Source organism: Octopus sinensis, linkage group LG3 (assembly GCF_006345805.1).
Source record: "Octopus sinensis linkage group LG3, ASM634580v1, whole genome shotgun sequence".
NCBI classification, from domain to species: domain Eukaryota; kingdom Metazoa; phylum Mollusca; class Cephalopoda; order Octopoda; family Octopodidae; genus Octopus; species Octopus sinensis.
Genome location: NC_042999.1, coordinates 82,909,144 through 82,933,790, shown reverse-complemented (window position 1 = coordinate 82,933,790; position 24,647 = coordinate 82,909,144). Strand labels below are relative to the sequence as shown.

The 24,647-nt window shown below is 34.8% G+C and overlaps 1 protein-coding gene across 6 annotated transcripts in view; it reads right to left on the bottom strand.

Annotated features, from left to right (window-relative positions):
- LOC115209116 (semaphorin-1A) overlaps positions 1-24,310 on the bottom strand; it is a 386,134-nt gene extending 361,824 nt beyond the window's left edge. For 3 of the 6 annotated variants that reach the window (XM_029777248.2, XM_029777246.2, XM_036501111.1), the window contains exon 1: positions 22,653-24,308. In XM_029777248.2, coding sequence (XP_029633108.1) covers positions 22,653-22,800 — 148 coding nt within the window. In that variant the 5' untranslated portion in view covers positions 22,801-24,308. Of the gene's footprint in view, positions 1-22,652 lie in introns of all 6 variants that reach the window. The other 3 variants (XM_029777245.2, XM_029777247.2, XM_036501112.1) reach the window with 2 other exon arrangements.
- Positions 24,311-24,647: the final 337 nt, after the last annotated feature.

The following is a 24,647-nucleotide window of genomic DNA, read 5'->3' as shown; positions in this document are numbered from 1 at the left end:
ATAAATTTTTAAAAAATTATTATTTTATAAGTAGTTCACATTAAACATTTTATAAGCTAACTTCACATTTTGAAACAGAACACTTTTCCTTTTAGTTGGCTTCTTTTCTTTTTTTTTTTTTTCATATATATATATTTTTTCCCCGTCTCGAATAGGTGCCTGGTAATGCATTGCATTAGACTATCATGTCGCAGACGACAGACAAGAGTCCCGCAAATTCTTGCAGAACAACTTGTACGGGTGATTTGTTATGGTGATCAAATGTTTGCGCTGTACTTCATTGCCTCCATCAAATCGACGGTTGCTATCACGGTGTGTCGCACGTCAGATGTCGAAGTGATCCAGAGCAACGTGAAATGGAGTGTTTTGCTGAAGAACATAACCTACCATCTGGTCCGGAAATCGAAGCCAGGTTTGAGAGCGTTGAGCACAGCACCTCTAACCACTAAGCCACGCGCAGTCATTCTTCTAACGGATAGACATTAGCAATTAATTCTTTTATAATATTTTAAGATAATTTTGGCACAAGGTGAGCAATTTTAGAGCGAAGGTCTAAGTCAATTACATCGACTCCAGTGTTCAACTGGTACTTATTTTATCGACCTTGAAAAGATGAAAAAGCAAAGAAGTCGACCTCGGCGAACTTTGAACTCAGAACATAAAGAACCAGAAGAAATACCGCGAAGTATTTATTTCTTTATTACCCACAAGGGGCTAAACACAGAGGGGACAGACAAAGGGATTAAGTCGATTATATCGACCCCAGTGCGTAACTGGTACTTAATTTATCGACCCCAAGTGGATGAAAGGCAAAATCGACCTGTATTTTGAAAAGTGGTTATTACCTCCGCCTTAGGGAAGGCGGAGGTATTATTTTCAGTCATGTTTGTCCGTGGACAAGATATCTGAAGACCAGCTGGATGGATTCGGACGAAACTTTCAGGGATGTTTGGCCTCGTAACTGGCACGAGGATTCTGGATTATTTTTCTGATCTTTTTTTTTATTTAATTTTTGAGAGCGATGGGGGTTCATTTTTAGTATTTTCCTTTGTGAGAGCAGACGAGTTTATTTCAGATATTCTCGTTTTAAAAATCATCTCTGGCTACGTTGGTGTCGCACTCTCTAAGTGCTCTTGTTTAGATTGGGTTGTTTCACATTTCTAGCTGTACTTCTCTCGTAGCCCTTTCTCTAAACTATTTAACAATCAATATCAGATCGCTTACACCGTGCAGCTTGCTATCCTTGTGAATTACACAATCAGTTTATTTTTCTAAATTTTTTTTCCCCCCAGACCCCATTTTCCTCATAATCTAGGAAGTTTTATGATCGATCGTCACTTATCAATCAATTCTTTTTTTTTTTTTTTTTTTTTAAATAATTGATTTTCTCTTTCCTATCAGTATTACCAAATTGAGATTTTGATTTGTCGAGATAGTTGAAACTTTGCTTCTAAATATAGAAACCTACGCTTTATTGTTTTTGTTTTCTTTCTTGTAATTTAATCCTATTTTGATTTTTTTTTTTTTTTTTTTTTTTTTTTTTTTTTAAGGATGCCAAGCGACAATGAAAAATAAAGTAAGCACAGGCAACGTGTGTTAGTTGCACCATCGTATGTGCCTCTTTTTCGTATGGCGCGCATTATGTCATTGTTGTTCATACGTAGTACAGAAAAAAAAAACTCTTTGTAACTTAATCTTAGCAATTACCGTCTCTCGTTCACTAACACTTTCACACTGATGTTTTATGGTTTATTTGGTATTATAATTCTTTCCACTATAGGCACAAAGACCTGAAATATTTTAGAGGGGATAGCTGGACGATTACATCGATCCCAGTGCTCAACTGGTACTTATTTTATCGACCCTAAAAGGATGAAAGGCAAAGTCGACTTCGGCAGGATTTGAACTAAGAGCGCAAGGATAAACGAAATGCCGCTAAGCATTTTGTTCCGGCGTGCTTCATTTATTTAGTATAATAATAAAATATTGCATGCCGTTCGTTTTGTCTGTGTGTTTTTTCATCAGGAGATAAAGCAATGCCTTATGGTTCTTGAGATGCTGTCCAAGACTGGCGAGAGGGAGAAATATACCTCAAACCAAAGACCTGACCTGAAAGGTTTACAATAAAGTGGACTCTGCAAAAGGCACCAAAGAAGTATTGTCAGTCACGGCAGGATTTGAACTCAAAACGCACACAAACACAAATATCGCAAGGCACCTAGTCTACCGTTCTTCCAATTCTGCCAATCCCTCACCCTGGGTTGGTATTTTCTTTTTTCTTTTCTCCGAAAAGACGAAAGGCAAAGTTGACTGTAGTGGGATTTGAACAAAGAACGCAGAGTCGAAATACTGGGAGGCATTATTTGATACGTGAACTTAAAGCCAATATATGTGGAAAGAATTATCAATATTAGAAATAACATTTATTTGGTGTCTATTATTACTGTCCATCTTCACAGCAATGTGTGTTTATTGCCTATCGCCGCCACTGTTTGATTTAACTTCTTTTAACAATTATACAGCACAGGGAATTGCATTAACCTTTCCAATATGACTAGAAATATGTCATCAAGTATATATATATATGTATATATATATATAATATATATATATAAATGAAAGCAGTTGTACGCAAAAGAATTGTGAAGGGATTAGGCGAACGTTAAACTTTAAGTTTTACAAAAGGTCTGTTGATGCAGGAGAAAAAAATTCAGCCATATTGCAAAAACATTTAAAGCTTGCAACGTTTACAGTGGAAAACGAATGTGACAACAAAGATAAAATTACATCAAACGTTGAAACAGCTGGTCCATTAAACTGGCCAGACATTATTTTTTCATAAATGCAACAGTACTCGACTGAGGATTAGAGTGGGCATTAATGTGCCAACAAAAACGATGGTCAATCATACGGAAGCTAAAAGATTATATTTGTCTCCTATTGTATTTCTTTTCAAATGTGGCTTTTTTGCTTAATGTATGTTGTATCGCACCTCGTGTGTTTAAAAATGCTTATTTTCAAACAGAAAAATGGTTATATTAGTTTATAATTTATTCCGGAAAAGTTCCGTAAGGAGCGCATCGCAATTTATATAACAAAGAAGACAATGGGAAAATAGGTTTCGTGCCAAGGGAATCAGGAACGCAATCCTTTTGTAACACAAGGTAAGTTTGCACATATGCGCAAATATTATTAAAATATTGCGGGAGCAACTGTTTTATCGAAAGCGTATATTGTTTTTAAGTGCTCGAGGTGCGGGCCTAGAGAAACGGCTGATGGGGGGGGGGTCGTTCTTTGTGTTGTTTGTTTCGTTGTTCGAAAGTGTAGTTCATGTTCCATGTGGTCGTGCTTCGTACTTTTTTGTTGTGCACGTTTCGTGGCGTCCTGTGCCTACGTGTGCATGTATATATTGCATGTGGATGTGCGTGTATGTATATATATATATATATATATATATATGATTTGTATTATTATATATAAAGCCAGTATGTATCCAGACAATCTCTAATTGGTGCAGAGTTAAAATTTTTGGTGTTTGAAGTATTTTAAAAGATACATTCTTTTAAATCGTAGTAAAAAAGAAAAAAAAAACAATACGAAGCATTTAAAAATATTCTTTTTAACTTTAAATGTAATGAAATATTTTTGTCTCGTTTCTGTGGAAACTAGAATTAATCAGTCACGTGTGTATTAGTTATTTCGTTATCTCTTCAGCATTAGGTTTAGTTACATATGATGCGCTTTTGTATGTCGTGTTGTGTATATATTAACTACACGTATCTTCATAGGAGAGCAAACGATACAAAAAAATATTTTTTCAAACACTAAACATAGAATCTAAATAGACAAACTATAAACAAACACATTCAAAATCTAACAAAGAAAGACACATGAAATTATAACTTCTTTATTCCTATTTTGTACTGCACATCGGTCGGTTCCTGGACGGCTTTAGAAGAAATGGATTTTTGAGAATAGTCCCTAATAATAGTTGTTACAGTATAACGCAGACGAGACAGAGGGAGAGAACTGGCTGTTACTTTTCCCTTCCCTGAAAGGGTAAAACGCCAAGCTGACCTCGGCGAAATTTGAGCACAGTTGCACCAGAGCTCAAATACTGTTTGCAGAAAATATCACGAAACATATATCAACACAAAATGTATCTCAACACAGACATAATCAGTCAGAGGGCGAATATTGGTATACTTATTAATACAGTTACAAAAATAAAATCAAAACTATGTAGTTGAAGTAGGGTACAGTTAGCAAATGTATGCAAGTACTGTTTTTCTTAGCTTTCTCTCATTAAAAACGAAGAATTTTATATCAAATTACATGCAGATTTGTCATTTGTGTTCATTTACATGTTAGGCAATGCACCTCTCGCTTTGCATATATATGTAAGAAATGTAAGTAGTCTGTATGTAAAACGAAGGTGGGGTGGAGCGGACGCAAACAATCATCGGCAAGAAAATCGAAAAGTTTGCACTCTTCGAAGTCATTTGCAACGTTTGTTCTCTTCCGAGTTTCATACACTCCCTTGCTGGTCTCGCCGTCGAAATGAAATGAACCAGTGATTGGTCTATTGTAAACCTCAAAACCAAAGACGCTATTATACACAGTTCAAGACAGCAAGTTAATAAATACATCGAATACGAAATACAGGCATACTTCAACATACGTCGGTTATTAGTTCCAATACAATGCGACTTAACACGGAAAAACATTTTAAAACCTTATTTGTTAATATCTTTCTTAAGTAATTGGTTTGCATGTATTTTCACGTGCATTTTATTTGATTTTTCACTTCAGTATTGGCTTTTTAGGTAGTTTTTTTGTTTTAATTCTATGCTTTTTAAAGATGTCCCCCGAGACCGACATAAAATCGGATAAATCGACTGAGAATGAGGTTTATTTTTCCTATTAAAGTCTTAATGCAACGACGTAAAGTCGATGAAAACGTAACTCGAAATGACGTAAGTTGAGGTATGCCGGTACAGTGTTTAGATCAGTGTTTCTCATCTGGGATCCACATAAGATGGGGGTGGGGTGGACATGCAACAAAACAGTAAATTGAGATCCACAATAGTATTTGAAGAGCCCCTGAAAAGAATTTGGTTTTAGATGTATGTATTGCAAGAAACCACCAGGTTTCTTTCTCTAGCATTTCACGTAGTTCAACGAACACAATGTGTGAGAAATAAAATAGGAATTTCAGAGCATCTAAACAAGCTAATTTTTCAATATCGAATGGCGATGAGGGTCCACTGGAATAAAATAGCAATCAAAGGGATCCATAGGTTAAAAAAGAAAAAATGGTTGAGAACCCCTGGTTTAGATGCTACTACCTTTAATCTGTTGAATATCCAGGACATTATCAACAAAGAAGACTAGTTTTTTTGGGTGGGGTTTTAACCTGTACGTATGTGAGTACATAAATAATCTCTCGACTGTTACACTGCACTTCATGAGTGTGCAATACGGTGCAGTAAGAACACCAACAACGAAAATCTGTGGACCGAAGACAAGGGAGAGAAATCGTGTTTGGCAGAGGTTATGTGGGAGTCGACCGAATGGACTAAATACGTAGTTCAAAAGGCTAGCGCTCTATCTAGCTATGTGTGGTAAAAAGTCTGTTTCCCAACAACATGGTTCTAGGTTCCGTTTCATTGCATGGCACCCTGAGCAAGTGTTTTCTACTATAGCGTCGAGCAGACCAAAGCCTTGTGAGGGGGTTTGGTTGACAGAAACTGAAAGAAGCCCGTCGTATATATATATATATATATATATATATATATATAGTGTGTGTGTGTATATGTTTGTGTGTCTGTGTTTATCTTCCAACATCGCTTGAAAACCTATGCTGGTGTGTTTACGTCCTCGTAACTTACCAGTTCGGTAAAAGTGACCGATAGAATAAGTACTAGGCTTACAAAGAATAAGTCCTGGGGTCGATTTGCTCGACTAAATGCGGTGCTCCAGCATGGCCACAGTCAAATGACTGAAACAAGTAAAAGAATATATATTGTTTCTCTCCTTGTTTCTTTCTGTATTCTTTTCTGTGGAAGAGCGTAGGCTCGAAACATAAAAGACTTTTTCAATTCCCGAGCGTTATACTAACACATCTGTTTGTTTTCTACACACCTGTCTTCGTCTTTTGTTTTTTTTTGTTTTCGTGAATTCTCCCTATATATGAGAGATAGAGAGCCTTACCACTTAATTCAGACGTTTGTTTTTTTACTCATCTATCCTTTCTGGATATGGACCACATACATAGACACACACACACACACACATATACACGCAATTCATTACAATAATTCTGATTGAGAATAATGCTTAAAGGCACGAGCATGTGTGTCTGGAGTACTCCGTCAGCCAATTATATTAAAATTCATTGACTAAGTGGTTCAGTTGATCGCGCAACTGCAGCAATACTCAACGCCGAAATCGACGGAGAATCCACTTTACATATATATGTGTATGTACGTGTGCATGAACAGAACTGAATTAAGTAGCATTCACACACGTATGTATGTATGTAACAATAAGCACGCACACATTTATAACTGCCCCAACAGTAAAGAGAAAGAAAAAGAAAAACCCCATCGACTTAACAAGCTTTATCAATCAATATAAGATTTAAATCAGATTCGAATCGTTAACGAAAGAGCTGGCTGACGAGTATATACACACACACACACCCAAACACATACAAAACGAACTAAAGTGTCAGTGGATGTGTGTGGGGGGGGGGGGAGTGAGAAAAAGATTGAGAGGGGGGAGAAGGAGAGAGAGTATGCTTCAGTCAGCTCTTCCGTTGGCAATTTAAATCTTTAATTATAAAAAAGCTCACTGAATCACGAAGGAACTTGTGTGTGTACAAATGTATACACACAAATATATATATATACACACATACAAATATACATATATACACACACAAACCTATGTACATACACATTACTGTTCTTGTATTTTTATTTTGTGTATTTGTTCTGATTTCTGTTTAAATGAACCTATTGCAGACTGGAAGGGAACAGCGAGACAGATATAAAGATCGATAGATTGTGAAAAAGCTAGACAGAAAGAGAGATAGATATAAATGAATGAATTATGATTATGAAACGGACAGTCATGAAACAGCGAGAGACAAGAAAGTATGCAGAAATATAGACAAACTGGTGGTGTAAAAGTGATGGGATGGACAGACGAATATACTTTTTATAAAGGGAAAAATATAGGAAGGAAGGAAGGAAGAACAACACAACACACTTGAGTACAAGAAAACTTACGATAAATTGTGATGGATGGTAAATCAGTATCGGTGTGTGTGTGTGTGTGCGTGTGCAGGCATGGTTGTGTGGTAACAAGCTTGCTTCCCAACCACATGCGTGATATCTTGGACAAGTATTTTCTACTATAGCCTCGGGCCGACCAAAAAGAGACTTGTGAGTGGGATTTGGTAGACGGAAACTAAAAAGAAGCCCGTCGTATAATATATTTACACATGTATGTATATTTATGTGTGTGTGTGTCTTCGTGTCTGTGCTTGTCCCCACCAACACCAGCCCCTTGACAACCGGTGTTGGTGTGTTTGCATCCCCGTAAGTTAGCGGTTCGGCAAAAGAAAAAACCAACAAAATAAGTACCAAGCTTTAAAAATAAGCACTGGATTCGATTCGTGCGACTAAAAATTCAAGGCGGTGACCCAGCATGGCCGCAGTCTAATGACTGAAACGAGATTGTGTGTGTGTGCGTGTGTGTGCGTCCACCACCGCTTGATAACGGGTGTTGGTTTGTTATTAGCAGTTCGGCAAGAGTCTGATTCAATAAGACCCCAATACTTAAAATACTTAAGTACTGGGGTCCATTTCTTCAACTGAACTCAACAAGGCAGTGGCCCAGAATGGCTGCAGTCCAATGACTAAAACAAGTAGCAAAAAAAGAATGTATAGATAAATTAATATAAAACGGACAGTCGGCAAGACAGACGGACGAGAGGTCGAAAGAAAGGACGAAAATGTAGATATAAAGATAGACAGATACAATAACAGAGAGAAGCAAGAGACAATAAATAAAGAAACAGAACGAATTAAAACAAACAGTAACCATAGCCAGTTGAATAAATAGTAAAGATCCGGCAATCGACCTTTGACAATGCGGTTTGTTCGTCTCGTGGTGAAGGCAGGCAGCCAGCCAGATGAAGTGTTGAGGAAACGGGGTTGGCTTCCGTATAATACAGAAGGATAAAGAACTTGAGACAAGTATCGCTTACTGTCTGAGCGGTGCCAGTTCATATGGATCGTTTCTCAAGAGGAAAAAGCAGACACCTAAGATTTCGGTCAATTGAGACTTACGAACTACGATATATAAATGGTCGTTTGTTTTATTATATTATATTACATTTCATATATATATGAGAATATAAGTATGAATGTCACACACACACACACACACACATATATATATATATATATATATATATATAGGTGTGAATGTGTGGTAAGGAGTTTGCTTCCTATCTACGTGGTTCCGGGTTCAGTCCCATTGAGTGACACCTTAGGCAAATGTTTTCTACTATGGCCCCGGGACGGCCAAAGTCTTGTGAGTGGACTTGGTGGACGGAAACTGAAAGAAGCCCGCCATAAGTGTGTAATGTGTGTGTTCTTCACTACCGCTGTTGGTTTCTTTACGTCCTGGTTTGGCAAAAAAAAAGGCCTATAGAAGAAGAAAGTACCAGGTTTTAAAAAGTAATTGCTGCGGTTGATTTATTTGACTAAACCCTTCAAGACGATGCCTTAGCATGGCCGCAACAAATAAAATTAAAGATATATACGTATATACGTACACACACATACACATTAATACACAAATACACACGTATACTTTAGACCAGGGGTCGGGGACCTTTTTGTAACCAATTACCTCAAAACATTTATCTACGCCGACGTTACCCCATTTGATTTGAAAGAAAGAAACTCACAGATTCTTTGAATTCAAAAGTTTTGCTGAACCTATTTCTATAAATCCATTTACACGTCCATTACATTGAACAGATGCAGTGTTGGCAGAAGATTTTCTGTTGTAACAAGGAACGGCTTTTTTTTTATTTAATACGATTTTATTAATTTCTAATGAGTTCTCATTACCCACCAAAATTTCATTTTTATCCCACTTGGGGTAATTTATTCTGGTTCGCCGACACCTGTTTTAGACCAAAAATCTCAAGCATAGCTATTTTGGTTAAAATTCCACTTCGCAACCACACGCTTTCAGACTAGGTCTCATCGCGAGGCACGTTGGTCAAGCATTTCTATAGCTGACCAATGCTTTGTGGGTGAATTTGGCAGGTGGAAACTATGGAATCCTGTCATTTGTGTGTGGTTGCCTCTTCCCGCTTGACACCGGTGCTGATGCGGTTCGACAAAATGAAAAGCCAATAGACTAAGTACAAACTTTTTTGAAAAACAATAAAAGAGTCGGTTTGATCGACTGAGCAACCTGCAGCTCGCAGCACTTTTGGAATAGTACACTTAAAGAAAAATTACTTTGAATTCTTTTAGTAGTGCGGCCCGCCTGATGATGAGCTGTGTCTCATAAGGCCTACCTTTCGAAAGAGATTGCCCACGCCTGGACTAAAACCCTTCAAGGCAGTGCTCCAGAATGACCATAGTTCAATCATTCAAACGAGAAAAAGTATAAATGAACACAAACATACACATCATATATATATATATATATATATATATATATATATATATATGGGAAGCATCTCAGTCTTATCTTTAATGGTGCGAAACTGAGCAATATCATCTGGTTGATAACTGATGAAGAATTACGGCTCGTCTGTGCATTTACTATATATATATATACATAAGTACATACGTATGTATATATATAAGTACATATATAAGTACGTAAGTATGTATATATATAAGTTCATTTATTCTTTTTCTCGTTTGAATGATTGAACTACGGTCATTCTGGAGCATTGCCTTGAAGAGTTTTAGTCCAGGCGTGGGCAATCTCTCCTTGTTTTTTTTTCTGTGTCCCTTTCTGTAGAAGAGCGTAGGCTCGAAACGTAGAAGACTTTTTTCTATTCCTGAGCGCTATACTAATACATTTGTTTGTTTGTACTCCACCTGCCTTCGTCTTTTGTTTATTTTCGTAAACTTTCCCTTTATATATATATACATTTAACCTATTATTTTTAGCATAATTTCAGCGTATATATCATACCCTATTGTCTTAAAAGACAGTCCAAGTAAATCGAAGAAAGATGAGATGGTCATAACTAGAACGTCCTCGATCCTTTTTCTATTCAGGTCTGACTCGGGAATAGCGAAAGCAACAACGCAGCTAATACAATAGAAAGAGTGAGAGTGGAAGGTAGAGTATGTGAGATTGCAAGGGGAAAATGTAGAGGAGCAGAATCATTGCAGTACCGTAGAAGATAACGTAAAAGTATTTAATTATGCGATGATCAGGTTTGCCTTTTTATCCTTCCTGGCCGATAAAATAAAGTACCAAAGCAAAGAACCAGTTGGAGTAAACCGGCTGTACTCTCCCAAAGTCAGACGAAACATAATTAACGAAGCTTTCTGTAGGCTGAAATCCTTTCAGAGTCGATTTGTCTGTGTGTGTGTATGTGTTTTACCCTTCCGTATAGCCTACTTCGAATACGTGCGCGTATAGAAGTACACTTTAGTGTATATGTATGTACGTATTATATATTTATATATATATAAGAATGTTTACTCCGGTCGGCACTTCACATCAGGTTAGGGCTAATTTCAAGTTTCCTATCATCAGACTGGTATGAAAATACTTTATATCCAATCTGACGATAGGAAATGTGAAATTTGAATAACCAGATGTAATGTACCACCTGTTAGAATCATCATATTCTCCTTCTGGTACTGCGTACAAATTTTAACCTGGTAATATGTACGTACGTACTTTCGTTTATTTATTTATGTATACATATATATGTATGTGGCGTTTATATATATATGTATGTGGCGTTATATATATATATATATATATACATTTATATATATATACACGCACACATATATACGCGAGCACACACACATAGTGCCAACCCCATATATGTATGTATGCGTGAATGCAAATGAAGCAGATTTTGAATATAAACTTTTCATGTTTATGAGACACAGTTGGAAACCTGATATGTACATGATTTATGCACCGTACTTCTATTACATGGCTTTCATTTTTAAAATCGCCTGCAATAATCACGTACCAAGAGCTGCCGCTGGTGTGTGTGTGTGTAATTCGTCCATTTCCCGTTCGGTCTGGAATGCGCAAGTATTCAAGCAATTGTACCCTTATTATTTTTTATCCGTTTGTGTCCGTCCATTATCTCCTCTGATTTATATATACCCAACAGCTTATGTTACTGACACTGCCAAATTGAATAATATTATCAAGAGGAGTCGAAATTGCAATGATATTTGATGGACAACTGATGAGGGTTTAAGCATGTTCATGTTCATCATCCTCTGAGGTTTCTTTTTCTTTTACCGTATGTTCCTTTGTTACCCCCACCCTGTACCATATTATTATTATTATTATCATTACTACTATATGGTTATTTTAACTCGTTCAGCAGAAAACAATTGAGTGAACAAAAAGGTTTCCACGCATGCTCATCTATTTCGTCATTCAGCTGATTTGCTGAAGCTGTGCACACACACACACACACACACACACACACACACACACACACACATATATATATATATATATATATGCCTTGTGGTTAGGGCATTACATCCACGATATATGTAAAACCATAAAATCCGGAGCTATGAGGTGAATATATATATCTATTCAACCCCATGATGTCAATAAGATTACGGCCGTTTCGCAACCCACATACACCATTAATTTCTTTTTGGAAGAAATCATACGTACATGTTTGCATTAATTAACACAACATTACACTTTTTTGGTAATTGTGGACTGCTAGCCGATTCCGTAAGAAGAGCTTTCTGTGTTAGCCGCACGATTCCCTGAACCCCGCACCTTATTGTCTGTGTGTGTGTGTGTGTTCGGGGAACAATGACTAGTACAGCAATTTACAACGTCAAAAAAAATTAATCCAAATATCAACTATTTATTTATGAGTTCAAATCCTACGGGATTTCACTTGCTTCTCATCCACTTCATACGCAATGTGGGGAGGACACATGCAGTATGTACCAACCAAGTAATATGTTGTAGCCTTATGACAAAATGCACCAGCATCTACTCTATTTACAAGTTATTTTACCAGTTCAGTTTGTACTTTGGTTCAAGTCAAATCAATTGGTTTATATATATTTATTTATGTTCTTATCTTTTGCTCAACCAATTATGAGTATTCTTGATTCCGTTAACTGAAGCAATTTATACATTTTATTATGTCCGTCCTAGAAAATGATGGTTTTGCGAGTGTCTGGAAATCTCTTTATATATTCACATATATATAATAATATGAATCATATATACATACATGATAAATATTAATCATATATATGATAAATATTTTATATTTATCATATATATATATATATATATATATATAATATATATATATGATAAATATAAAATATATAAATGTCTTTATATGAAATACGATGTAAACTATAAAGCGTGTATGGTCATTAGACAGCAAAGAAATACCTCAACACCTAGCATACGTGTACACGGTATATAATATATATACTTAAGTCCCTCTCTATAGTGTGGGATTATTTGATATTTGCAACAAGTATGTATGCATATGTGTATGTATATGCATATATATACATATATATATATAAGTGTGTGTGTGCTCGCGCTCGCATGTATGTATTTATATGTGTGCACGCGCGCGAACAAGTATGTATATATGCAACAAGTATGCGTATATGCAATACGTATGCAAGTATGTATATATATATATATCATATGTATTATACATGCATCATATAAATATTCTACGTTTTCCCAAGCTTACAATTTAGCGTTATCTCTCCATTGCATGAGATAACCGTAGCTTATGTTTGAACCAAATGTTTTGATGATTTCCCTAAGATCGAACGGGGAATACAATGTTTACATTTACACAGAGCATTTGTGCAAATATAAAGAATGTGTGGAAAAAGAATAGAAATGCGAGCGTCCACTGGGACTCGAACCCAATAATATATTTTTGTGTATACAGGTAAGTGTGTGTGAGTGTTTGTTTGTGTACGAGAATAGTTCAGTGCGGACCTTTATGAAGAATTATTGATTGATCGACATAAAAGAGAAATGCTGTGAGATAGATAAATAGAGGAAAATCGATACACATAGACAAATAGATAGATAGATAGATAGATAGATAGATGACAAATAGACAGATACTTTATTCAAATCTAAAGGCATCGTATCTAACTTAGATATAGATGTAGAAGACAGGAAACTAGTGCTAAATATTATCACCATGTTCATCATCATCGGCGACGATTCTTTGACCAAATGGAATGATGTGTGGTGGTCTCAGAGGAAAATAACACAATCAGTAGTGCTTCCATCTCGTGTTCGTCTTACAATGCCGCGTCTGATACTGAGCTGAGGGAAATGAATCAATTCCACAACTTGATTGAAACTATCTTATCAACGCAAAGAAGAAACAGCAGAAGCAAAATTGTCCTCGGCGGGATTTGAACTCGGTAACGTAAAACGGTGGAGCCAAATAATACAAAGCATGTTCTCTCCAACCTCCGCCAATCAACCGCGCTCAATATAAATATAGATAGGTAGATATAAATAGTCAGATATAAATAGACAGGTTTTTACTATTGATCGATATTGATAATTATAGACGGGTAGATATAGATTAGTCTGTAGGTTAGGCAGACGGATAAACGGGATATGTAAGACAAACGGATGAGCAAGATATTCAGAGATTGCGAAGTAAACACACACACACACGCACACACACATTCGCGCGCTTGTGTGTGTGTGTGTGTGCGCGAGATTATTATGTGAGTGTGAAACGTTAACGGTTAAGAATTTTTGATATAGGTCGAATTTGTAAATGTCATTATATATATGTGTGTGTGTGTGCTTGATGTATATATAATGTGTATATGAATATATATAATGTATGTATGTATATATATATATTTAATGTATGTATATATATAGATAGATAGATAGATATAGATATATAATTATATATATATGTGTGTGTATATAGATATATATAATGTATATGATGTGTATATAATGCATGTAGATATATTTATTGAATATAGCTATATCTCATATATATAGATATATATAATGTATATAGAGGGCAAAAAAATTAGATAGACAGATAGATAGATAGATAGACAGAGGTAGAGAGAGATGTGTGTAGAATTTGTTTTATCTGGACCCAAGGCCGTACCTCGAATACCACCTTCATATACACACAATGTATATACATATAAATGTAGATACATATATACATACACACACACACGCACGTACGTAAACACATACCTGTAACTATGCATTTGCATATAATCCATTTACACACACACACACACACACACATACATTCAGCAAGTTTTTCCTCTGCTTGAACGTAAGTAAATACAATAAACAAACGACACCGTTATATGAACATTAAGCGGCATCGACCGGATGTTATCAATTTGATACCGTTTTTATATATAATTGTTATTGTCTCGAGCTGTTACCGTATTAACGTGCAATTGTATTATTATATGTTGTTGCTGCAGCTGTTGTATCGGTTAGTGGCTAGTCGGGATGGTATATACACACTTGTTGGCTGGTCTTACAGACTTTGGTAGTAGACCTATGAAGAAATATGTTCTGGCAGTGACCACCGTGTCTTTTTTTTTTATTATTTAGTAACGTGTCATACACACACACACACACAAATACATATGTATATATATATATATATATATATATTATATATATACATATATATATATATATATATGTGCATGTATATAGATGGGTGTATATATATGCATGTATATATATATATGTATATATAAATATATATATGTATGTATATATATGTATATATATATGTATGCATGTATATATATGTATATATATGCATGTGTGTATATGTATATATGTATGTATATATGTGTACATATATATATATATGTATCTATGTATGTATATATATATATATATATTATATGTGTGTGTGTGTATGAATATATGTAGGTATAAATATATATATATATATTATATATATATATATATACACACACACATGTATATATATATATATATATATATTATATACCCCTGTATTCAATTGGTAATTATTTTATTATCGACTCTGAACGGATGAAAGGTAAACTTGAGCTAGGCAGAATTTGAACACAGAAAGCCGTTAAGCATTCTGGTTTCAAATATATATATATATATATATATATATATATATATTATATATATATATATATATATGTGTGTGTGTGTGTGTGGGAGCGGGGAGATAAAGAATACGCACACCTCCCGTTTCTGGAGCAGTAGGGTGTGAATTTAAGAGACAGTTGACTGCTATTTCAAGCGGTTACATAGAGGCTTTCTGTTTGAACCTAGTTCAATAATACGGGTGTTATGTATGCATGTATGTATCTATGGATGGATGGTTCTATTCTATGTTAAAGGCTCCATGAAAACGTTGACGATGTTGAGAGTGGCGAAGAAACATAAGTATCGCTAAATCGGAAGGTTGAAAACTCTTTAAATCGAAATGTCTCTCTTTCTGTGATCGAAGAAGTAAAATAAATAAGTTATTGAATGGATAAAACTTTTTTTAAGAAAATCGAAATGGTAGGCCAAATCATTTAAAATGCACGCATACATACATTTAATCAGCAACCGAAAAGGTCAAGCTGGGGCACCGCCTTGAAGTATTTTAGTCGAACAAATCACGCCCAATACTTTTTATTCTATCGATCATCTTTTGCCGAATCACTAGATCACGTTGTTGCAAACACACTAACACTGGTTGTCAACCGTTGTGGGGGACAAACGCAGACAGAAACACACACACACACACACACACATATATATATAATATATATATATATATAATATATATATATAATATATTATATATATATATATATAACGAGCTACTAAATCCACTCACAAGGCGTTGGGCGGTTCGTGGGGATAGTAGAAGTCAGGTGCCCAAGGTGCCACGCAGTGGAATTGAACCCGGAAACATGTGGCAAGGAAACAAACTTTCATGCTACACAGCTTCAGAACATTTTCCACTTGCCAAATTCCACTCACAAGCTAGTGGTAGTATGCACCAACTCAAGGTGCTGTGCAAAGGAGAATCGAGCCCTGAATCGCGAAGTTGAGAGCGACCTTCTTAATATATATGTATCTATGTATGTATATATATGTATGTATATATATATGTATGTATATATATGTACAATCATGTCTGCGTTCATGCACGCGCACTACACATACATTTAAGCTTTTTATGATACACATACACAATTATCTGTGTATATGTGTATGTATGCACTTATGTGTATATGCATGTGTATTTCACATGCTTTACATAAATAAATACATATATACATGATTATAGATAGACAGACAGACAGATAGATAATCAATGCATGTGCTCTATATATATATGTTACTATCACGGTGTTGATTGAAGTTATGGTACAAAATATGATTAGGTGTAGTGAATGTGTGTAAGTGTGCGTGCGTTGAAATGGTTATTCTCCGTGGTATCCGTCACATACATGCAAAACGCTAGTCTTGGCCGCAGATCAACGAATGTGGTAAAACTGCCCAACAAATAAAAGAAGCGTGATTATTTTGGTCGTCTGTACTTTTAATGCATGAGAGAGAGAGAGAGAGAGAGAGAGAGAGATGAAAGACAGATAGACAGACAGCTCTGTATCCTATCATTATCAATCACTTATACGTATATATATATATAATATATATATATAATATATATATATATATATTATATATAATATATATATGCATGTATAGTTGGTTTCAGTTATTGCACTGCGGCCAAACATTTTAGTCGATCAAAAATCAACCGCAGTAATTATTTCTGTCTGGTAGGTACATACTTAATCTGTCTCTTCATTACTCTGACCGCTACACCACTTTAGTACGGTATACAAACAACACAATTTGCTCAGGCCATGCCGTGCAGTGGAATCGAACCAAACAATCAAAGCGCATTAGTTAACCATATATGCCTGTGAATATATATATATATATATATTCATACATACACAGAGAGCGATATATACACGCGGGCAGGTATATACACATACGCATGTGTATATGCGGTGATCGAACGTTTAACTTCAATTGCGAGTGTGTGTTAATGCTTGAGTGTATAAGCTTATGTATATACTGTTTTTTATGTGCATATCCATGTCCTTTACCTCCGCTTTAGATAGATAAATAGATAGATAGATAGATAGATAGATACACACATTCCTTTATAATTATATATATATATATATATATATATATATAATATATATAAATATATACGAACTCACACATATTCATATTTTTGTAGACATATCAATATCACTTGTATACAAGTGCGCGTGCAGTGTACATACTTACTACAAAACTATACACACATAATCCGCACATGTATACAAACACCCACGCCTTTAGTGTATACATAGACGAGACTGCATATGCACTCTCAATCTTAACATGCGCACGCACAAATATACGCTTTACAAATTACCTGCATAAGTGTATATAAGCAAGCTATACACACGTACAGTCCTCACATACACCCATATTTTCGTTTACATACATACATGCATGCACAAATAAAGTCTACAAACACGTTTGGGTTACACGCACAATATTTATACCACACGTACACACTTCCTCATTCTCATAGGGGAGCACACACATACGCTCGTAATATTATCCCCTAATATATATCTCATGCAACACACATATAACAAAATGCGAAACACATACAGGCATATACAACAGCCAACCGGCTGCACAAGCCAGCCAGGAATTTAGCATCATCAATGGATGTACGTGTGTGCGTGCGTGCGTGCATATCTCTGTTTGAAAGATGGGCAAGGAGTTTCACCAACATAGTAAGGTTCCTAAGGTTCTCCAATGCAAAAAGCTTGTACAATATTGTGTGTTGTGTCTGTGTGCAGAATTGTGCTAGTTAGATGGTTAGGGAAAGAGTTCCTATTTCATTTTATTTGTCTGTCTGTCTGTATGTATGCATATAGTTGACTAAAACTGTCTATTATACACTGAAATTATTATTACATGATGAAGGCTGTGAAACGGCCGTAAACCTAAGGATGAAAAGTGATTAAATAAATATATTCACTCCTCATGCTGCCTGTCTTTATTATGGCATATATGTGTGTGTGTATGTGTGTATACATACTGTTGTTTTTATTTGTTTGTATCTATATGTACACACACACACACACAGATATATAAACATACATATACATGTATGAATATATATATGTACGTATACATACATACATATATTTTATATTACTATATATATATATATATATATATATATATATATATATATATATATATAGGTGTGATCATGTGTGGAAAAGAACAGAAAAGATAAAAAGTAAGGCGGATAAGTTAGCAAACAAAATCAGTTTATCGTCTCAGAGAAATGAGAAGAGATGCGATAGCGTTCGACATTTTACTTCTTCAGAATACAGTGTGGAGTGGAATAAAAAAAAGCGAGAGAAAAAAAAAAACATGAAAGGCGAGGATATATGTATGTATGTAGATTATATATATATATATATAACTATGCACCATTCTTCATATTTAACTGCCTTTTTTAAGAATCTCTGCCAAATTATGTGGTCGCTTAATTTGCTAGGAATATGAGCCAAATGTTCCTCAAATCACAACCAATCATCTTTCAAAAGTGTAGAAATGGGCAAACTGTATAACATCGTCCAAGACGCACTAGAGGTGGGGAAATGGACGAAACTGTCACTTCAGGAACGAATATGGCCTGCTCTGTCGATCAGCTGACAGAATCGGTATGCTTTACAGAATATGTTGCGGCTCTCTATGTTTTGAGTTCAAATCCCGCCGAGATCAACTTTGCCTTTCATCTTTCGGGGACATAAAATAACATACAAGTCAAATATTGGAGTCGATAGTATCGATTAACCTCTCCTCTAAATATCAGGCCTTGTGCCTCAGTTATTATAAGCCCGCTCAATCAAGTACGAATTAAACTTAACAGCAAACTACCAATGTCTGTCTATCCTGCTTATTAATATGTCTATCTGTCTGTCATTCTGTCTACCTATCTATCTATCTATCTATCTACCTACCTACGTACCTACCTATCTATCTATCTACCAATTTACCTGTCTATCTATCTATTATCTATTTATCTATCTATCTACCTATTTATCTATCTATCTATCATTTTTATTTCTACACGTTATCACAATCCTGTGAGTGAATCTGCATTGCGGGTCGTTCAGCTTATTAGAAATAGCAGCCAAATTTGTACATGCTCTTCCTAAAAGAAGGGCACATTAGATAATGTATATATAGCTCGAGATGTACAATGTCTAGGTAGGAAATTTGATGGCGCGACTGAAATTTCTTTCATCATAGTTTCCGCTCGATTACAAAGAACTCACAAAGAGCTAAACAACAAATGTTAACTAACTATATATATATATATATATATATATATATATATATATATAATCACTAAAGGGCAACTGTGGCACGGGTGTGTAGGACTTACTGCAAAGCACACCCAACGAAAAATTACCTTAATTTTTTTTTTTTGTTTTATATTAGTGCGGCCCACCTGATGATGAGCCAAGTATCATGCGGCCTTTCTTGCTATATATCCATCCACATCAGGCAATTTGTTTACCAGCTATATACATTTAAGCCTCGTCTGGTTGTAAGGAAACAAAAGTGTCCATTCAGTTTGTACATGTATATGCAGACTATTTAGTCATCCACCTTAGCGTCTAAAACTAGTTACAGTTCACTACACATATTGTAGTTTACGATGTACAAAATAGACACGTTGTGTATGTGAGTGTGTCACAGTATCACTTTTTATAAGTATGAACTCTATACACGTAATTAATTCGCGTATTTACTCCTTAAACACAACTATCGCACGTGTGCACTCCGTTATATATATATATATATATATATATACACATACATGCGCGTATAGATGGACGGACGGACAGACAGACCGATATTCTTAGTCTGAAAATAAGTCAGCAGTGTCATCGCCAGAATGCTTTGTGATCGTAGATCAGAACTGGTCAGCATTAACCTCGGGCTAAACAACAACAGCAACAACAACAAATGGCTTATAAACGCAGAAACATTCACGTATACATACAACATACCACACATTCATATACGCATGTATGTGTGTATGTACACACATTTACATACATCTTTACACACACACACACATACGTATATATATATATACGGAGTGGCTGTGTGGTAAGTAGCTCGCTAACCAACCACATGGTTCCGGGTTCAGTCCCGCTGCGTGGCATCTTGGGCTAGTGTCTTCTGCTATAGCCCCGGGCCGACCAATGCCTTGTGAGTGGATTTGGTAGACGGAAACTGAAAGAAGCCTGTCGTGTATATTATATATATATATATATATACGACATGTGTGTGTGTCTGTGTTTGTCCCCCTAGCATTGCTTGACAACCGATGCTGGTGTGTTTACGTCCCCGTCACTTAGCGGTTCGGCAAAAGAGATCGATAGAATAAGTACTGGGCTTACAAAGAATAAGTCCCGGGGTCGATTTGCTCGACTAAAGGCGGTGCTCCAGCATGGCCGCAGTCAAATGACTGAAACAAGTAAAAGAGTATATATTCACACATAGGTCTATAGATACGTAGCACATACACAAACATTGGCAGAGGTCTGGAACAGCATGCCCGTTCACACACACGTCCATATATATACGTAGACATATACATCTACATATACGTAGACACATACACATGTTACTGCACTCCGTGTATTGATAGATATACTGCCACATGCTATCTAGAACAAGCGTATAAATACACCGCGCTCAAACATACACAAGATATCGGATATAGTACTATTAACACTTAGGTACACATGGGTAGTAGATTTAATCCGGCAACTGGCTTAAAATTCAACCGCCTGGTCCATAGGTGGTGCATTTAGCGAAGTTCACGCTTTAACAAGCATTAGGTTCACGTCTGAGTTCTCTGAGGTTGACCTCCTCGCATCAGTTTTGGAGACCCTGCAAAAACTCAGGAGCGGTATAGCACTTCCTCCTTCGATTAAATCATGTAAAATAAATGAATAAATAAATAAATAAATGCATGCAGACGTACACAGCATAACTTGTACACATACAACATTTAATATTAGTGTGTGTTTGTGATTGTTTAATCGGGTTTTATTATCTGCGTACTCGCGTGTGTTGCACGTTTTGGAATATGTAGATGTGTGTGAGTGTATGCATGAGAGAGAAAGAGAGAAAGTGGAGGGTGCACTTGAATTCATAGAATAACAGCTAGTTCTTATACATCCACATATACACAAGAGTATATATAATATGAATGCACACATACGCACACACAGTTGTATACACACACAGACGTTTAGTGACGAGGAAACACGGTTAAAAAGTCCAAAATAGAAGAGATTGCTAAATACACACACATACACCTGTATTTGTGTGTATATATACATATATATTTACACACATACATACACGTGTGTGCATATATAAATCCATATATAATATATATATATATATATATATACACTCACACAAGTACACGTGTGTGTGTGTGTACACACAAGCATACAATCAAATATCTGTCTTGCTAGCAATATAATCAGCATGTATGGATATAGTCTTGACAAGTCTACAAAATAGACACATTGTCAAAATTATGAGAGAATGCCTTAAAATTTACGAACACCCGCGAGGCATTTTCAATGAATAAAATGTTTGCCCTGCAAGAGATAGCAGCCAAATATTCGTCAAATCGACCCCTACCGTCTTAAAACCGATTAAATGAATGGTGTCTGAAATATAGTATATCTTAAGATGAAAAAGTTTCCTTAATCAGAACCAAACTTGGGACTAAGCAAATAACTACTGATCAAAAGGGTTCAACAAACGAAAAGATACACACACAACAGCTATATATATATATATATATATAATATTATATATATATATATATATATAAACGCCAGACGCGCACAAATATACCATTGGAGAGAAAAAGGGAGGTAGGAACAAATTTTGACAGAAAAATTCCCAGGTAGATTAACAGATGGAGAAATTGACGGACAAGCAGACAGCTATATAGCTACATAGATGGCTAGCTAGCTAGCTAGCCAGATAGATGATAGACAGACAGATGAAAGTGATGGGTTGGTAGATGAATAAATAAATATAAACGGGAATATGAGCTATTAAGGATCAATCCCCCTTTGAAAGAGATTTGTCATCTATGCATCATGTACAATACTTTCTTTCAAAAAAAAAAAAAAAATTCTTTTAAAAGTTTTTTCGTTTTTTTTTCTTACCTTGTATTACAACTTCCGAGTTTGGTTTCCACAAAAACCGCTCGTCCACACAGCGAATTGGTTCCACCAGTAGTGTGCAGAAAAATCCAAGAAAAATGGTAACAGTGTACTTCCCCAATGTTAATGTTCGCTGACACCAGCTTTCCATAGCTGGCAAAAGAAAATCCGCAAGGTTTTCCTTGGTTTTTCTCTCACTTTGCAATTAATATATATATATATGTGTATGTGTGTATTTGAATTGTTATATATATATATATATATATATATTTATATATGTATAAATATATATATATATAAATTTTATTTATATTTTCAGGTGATTATTGTAATGGATAGGGATGAAGAGTAGGGGAGGGTTTTAATATATATATATATATATTTTTAATTTGGTTTGGTGTAATTTAAGATATATTTATAAGCATTATTATCAAGTTATGCTTACTATTTTTCTTCTAATATTCAACTGTTAAAATTTAAATAGAAAAGAAAATTCACAACTGATCAGAAATAAATACTTTCTTTTTTTAATATTTTGTTTTAAAGGAAGACGAAATGGGAATAAAAAAAACAAATTAATAAATATTTCCAAGAATTGTTGTTGTTGTGGTTAGTGGTGGTGGTAATTTATATTGGTGGTTAATAATTGATTTTTCCTGCTTTTGTTTTAAGATCTGACCTTTTGCTTATCTGTGTCTTGTGTGTGTGTGATTCTCCCTAAAAATAAATCCCTCTTTTTTTTCCGTTAATTTGCTGTTTGTATGTACCTTTATATATATATATATATAAAGTGGAAATATCACTTTAATAACAAATCTTATTTCAACTAACTTATATGCAGGTATATACGTTATGTATTTATATATAATTTTAAATATGTGTGAGTTTTAAATATATATATATATAGAATTTTTATATACGTATATACATACTTAAAACTCACAACAAATATAAATGAACTTTTGCAATGTGATTCTGTTAGTGTTTTGGGTATTTGATATCGGTAAGGTAGGGGTGTGCAACAATTGTTATCGTTACAAGTTTAGGTTTGTTTCGGTAGGATGGTTTGTGTTCTTTTTCTTTCTTTTCTAATAATTGTTTAGTTCGTTTTGTTTAACTGTAGTTTACATAGTTAAAGTTTGTCAAATAGATATATATGGTCTATATACATATCGACATGTACAGGTTGATATGTTGATATACAGATATACATGTGTTATTTGTAATTAATAAAAAAAGTCGAGGAAGATGGTTTAACTGTGCGGAGTGGGGAAATATAACCTCTACACTCGCTTATCTACACTATACTATCACAAAATATAAACTACACTATGTTGATCAGAACACACACGCATGCATACACACATGCACACGCGACATAAACAAATCCACTGACTCTGGAAAATAAACAATTAAAACATCAACAACAGTTTCTCTCACTCTTTCTCTATCACTTCAACAATTTTCTTCGATGGAAGATAAAAGAGTTTGTAATTGATGGTAGATAAGGATTTAGAGATATGATATCAAGATACTAGTTAGATACTGACTCAAAGGAGATACATATATATAAACTCAACGATATATATATAGATAGATAGATTGATAGATATGTATACGAAACTAAACGATAGATTAAAATAAAATAATATTTATATATAAATATATATATATATATATATTATATATATATATATAGTGTGTGATGTATGTATAGAAAGGCTAACTATACCTATAACATCACTAAAATATAAAGAATGGAAAAAAGAAAAGGATGCTATAAAAATTATACAGAAAGCACAAATAAAATCTATCTATAAATATATATATATATAACTATCTATCTAAATATATAGACAGATATATATATATATATATATATATATAATATCTAATATATATTATACATCAAAGATATGTTTTGTTTATATTGCTTGTGGTAGTATGGTGAATGTTGTTGATTTGTTAATATTATTGTTGTTGTTGTTGTTGTTGTTC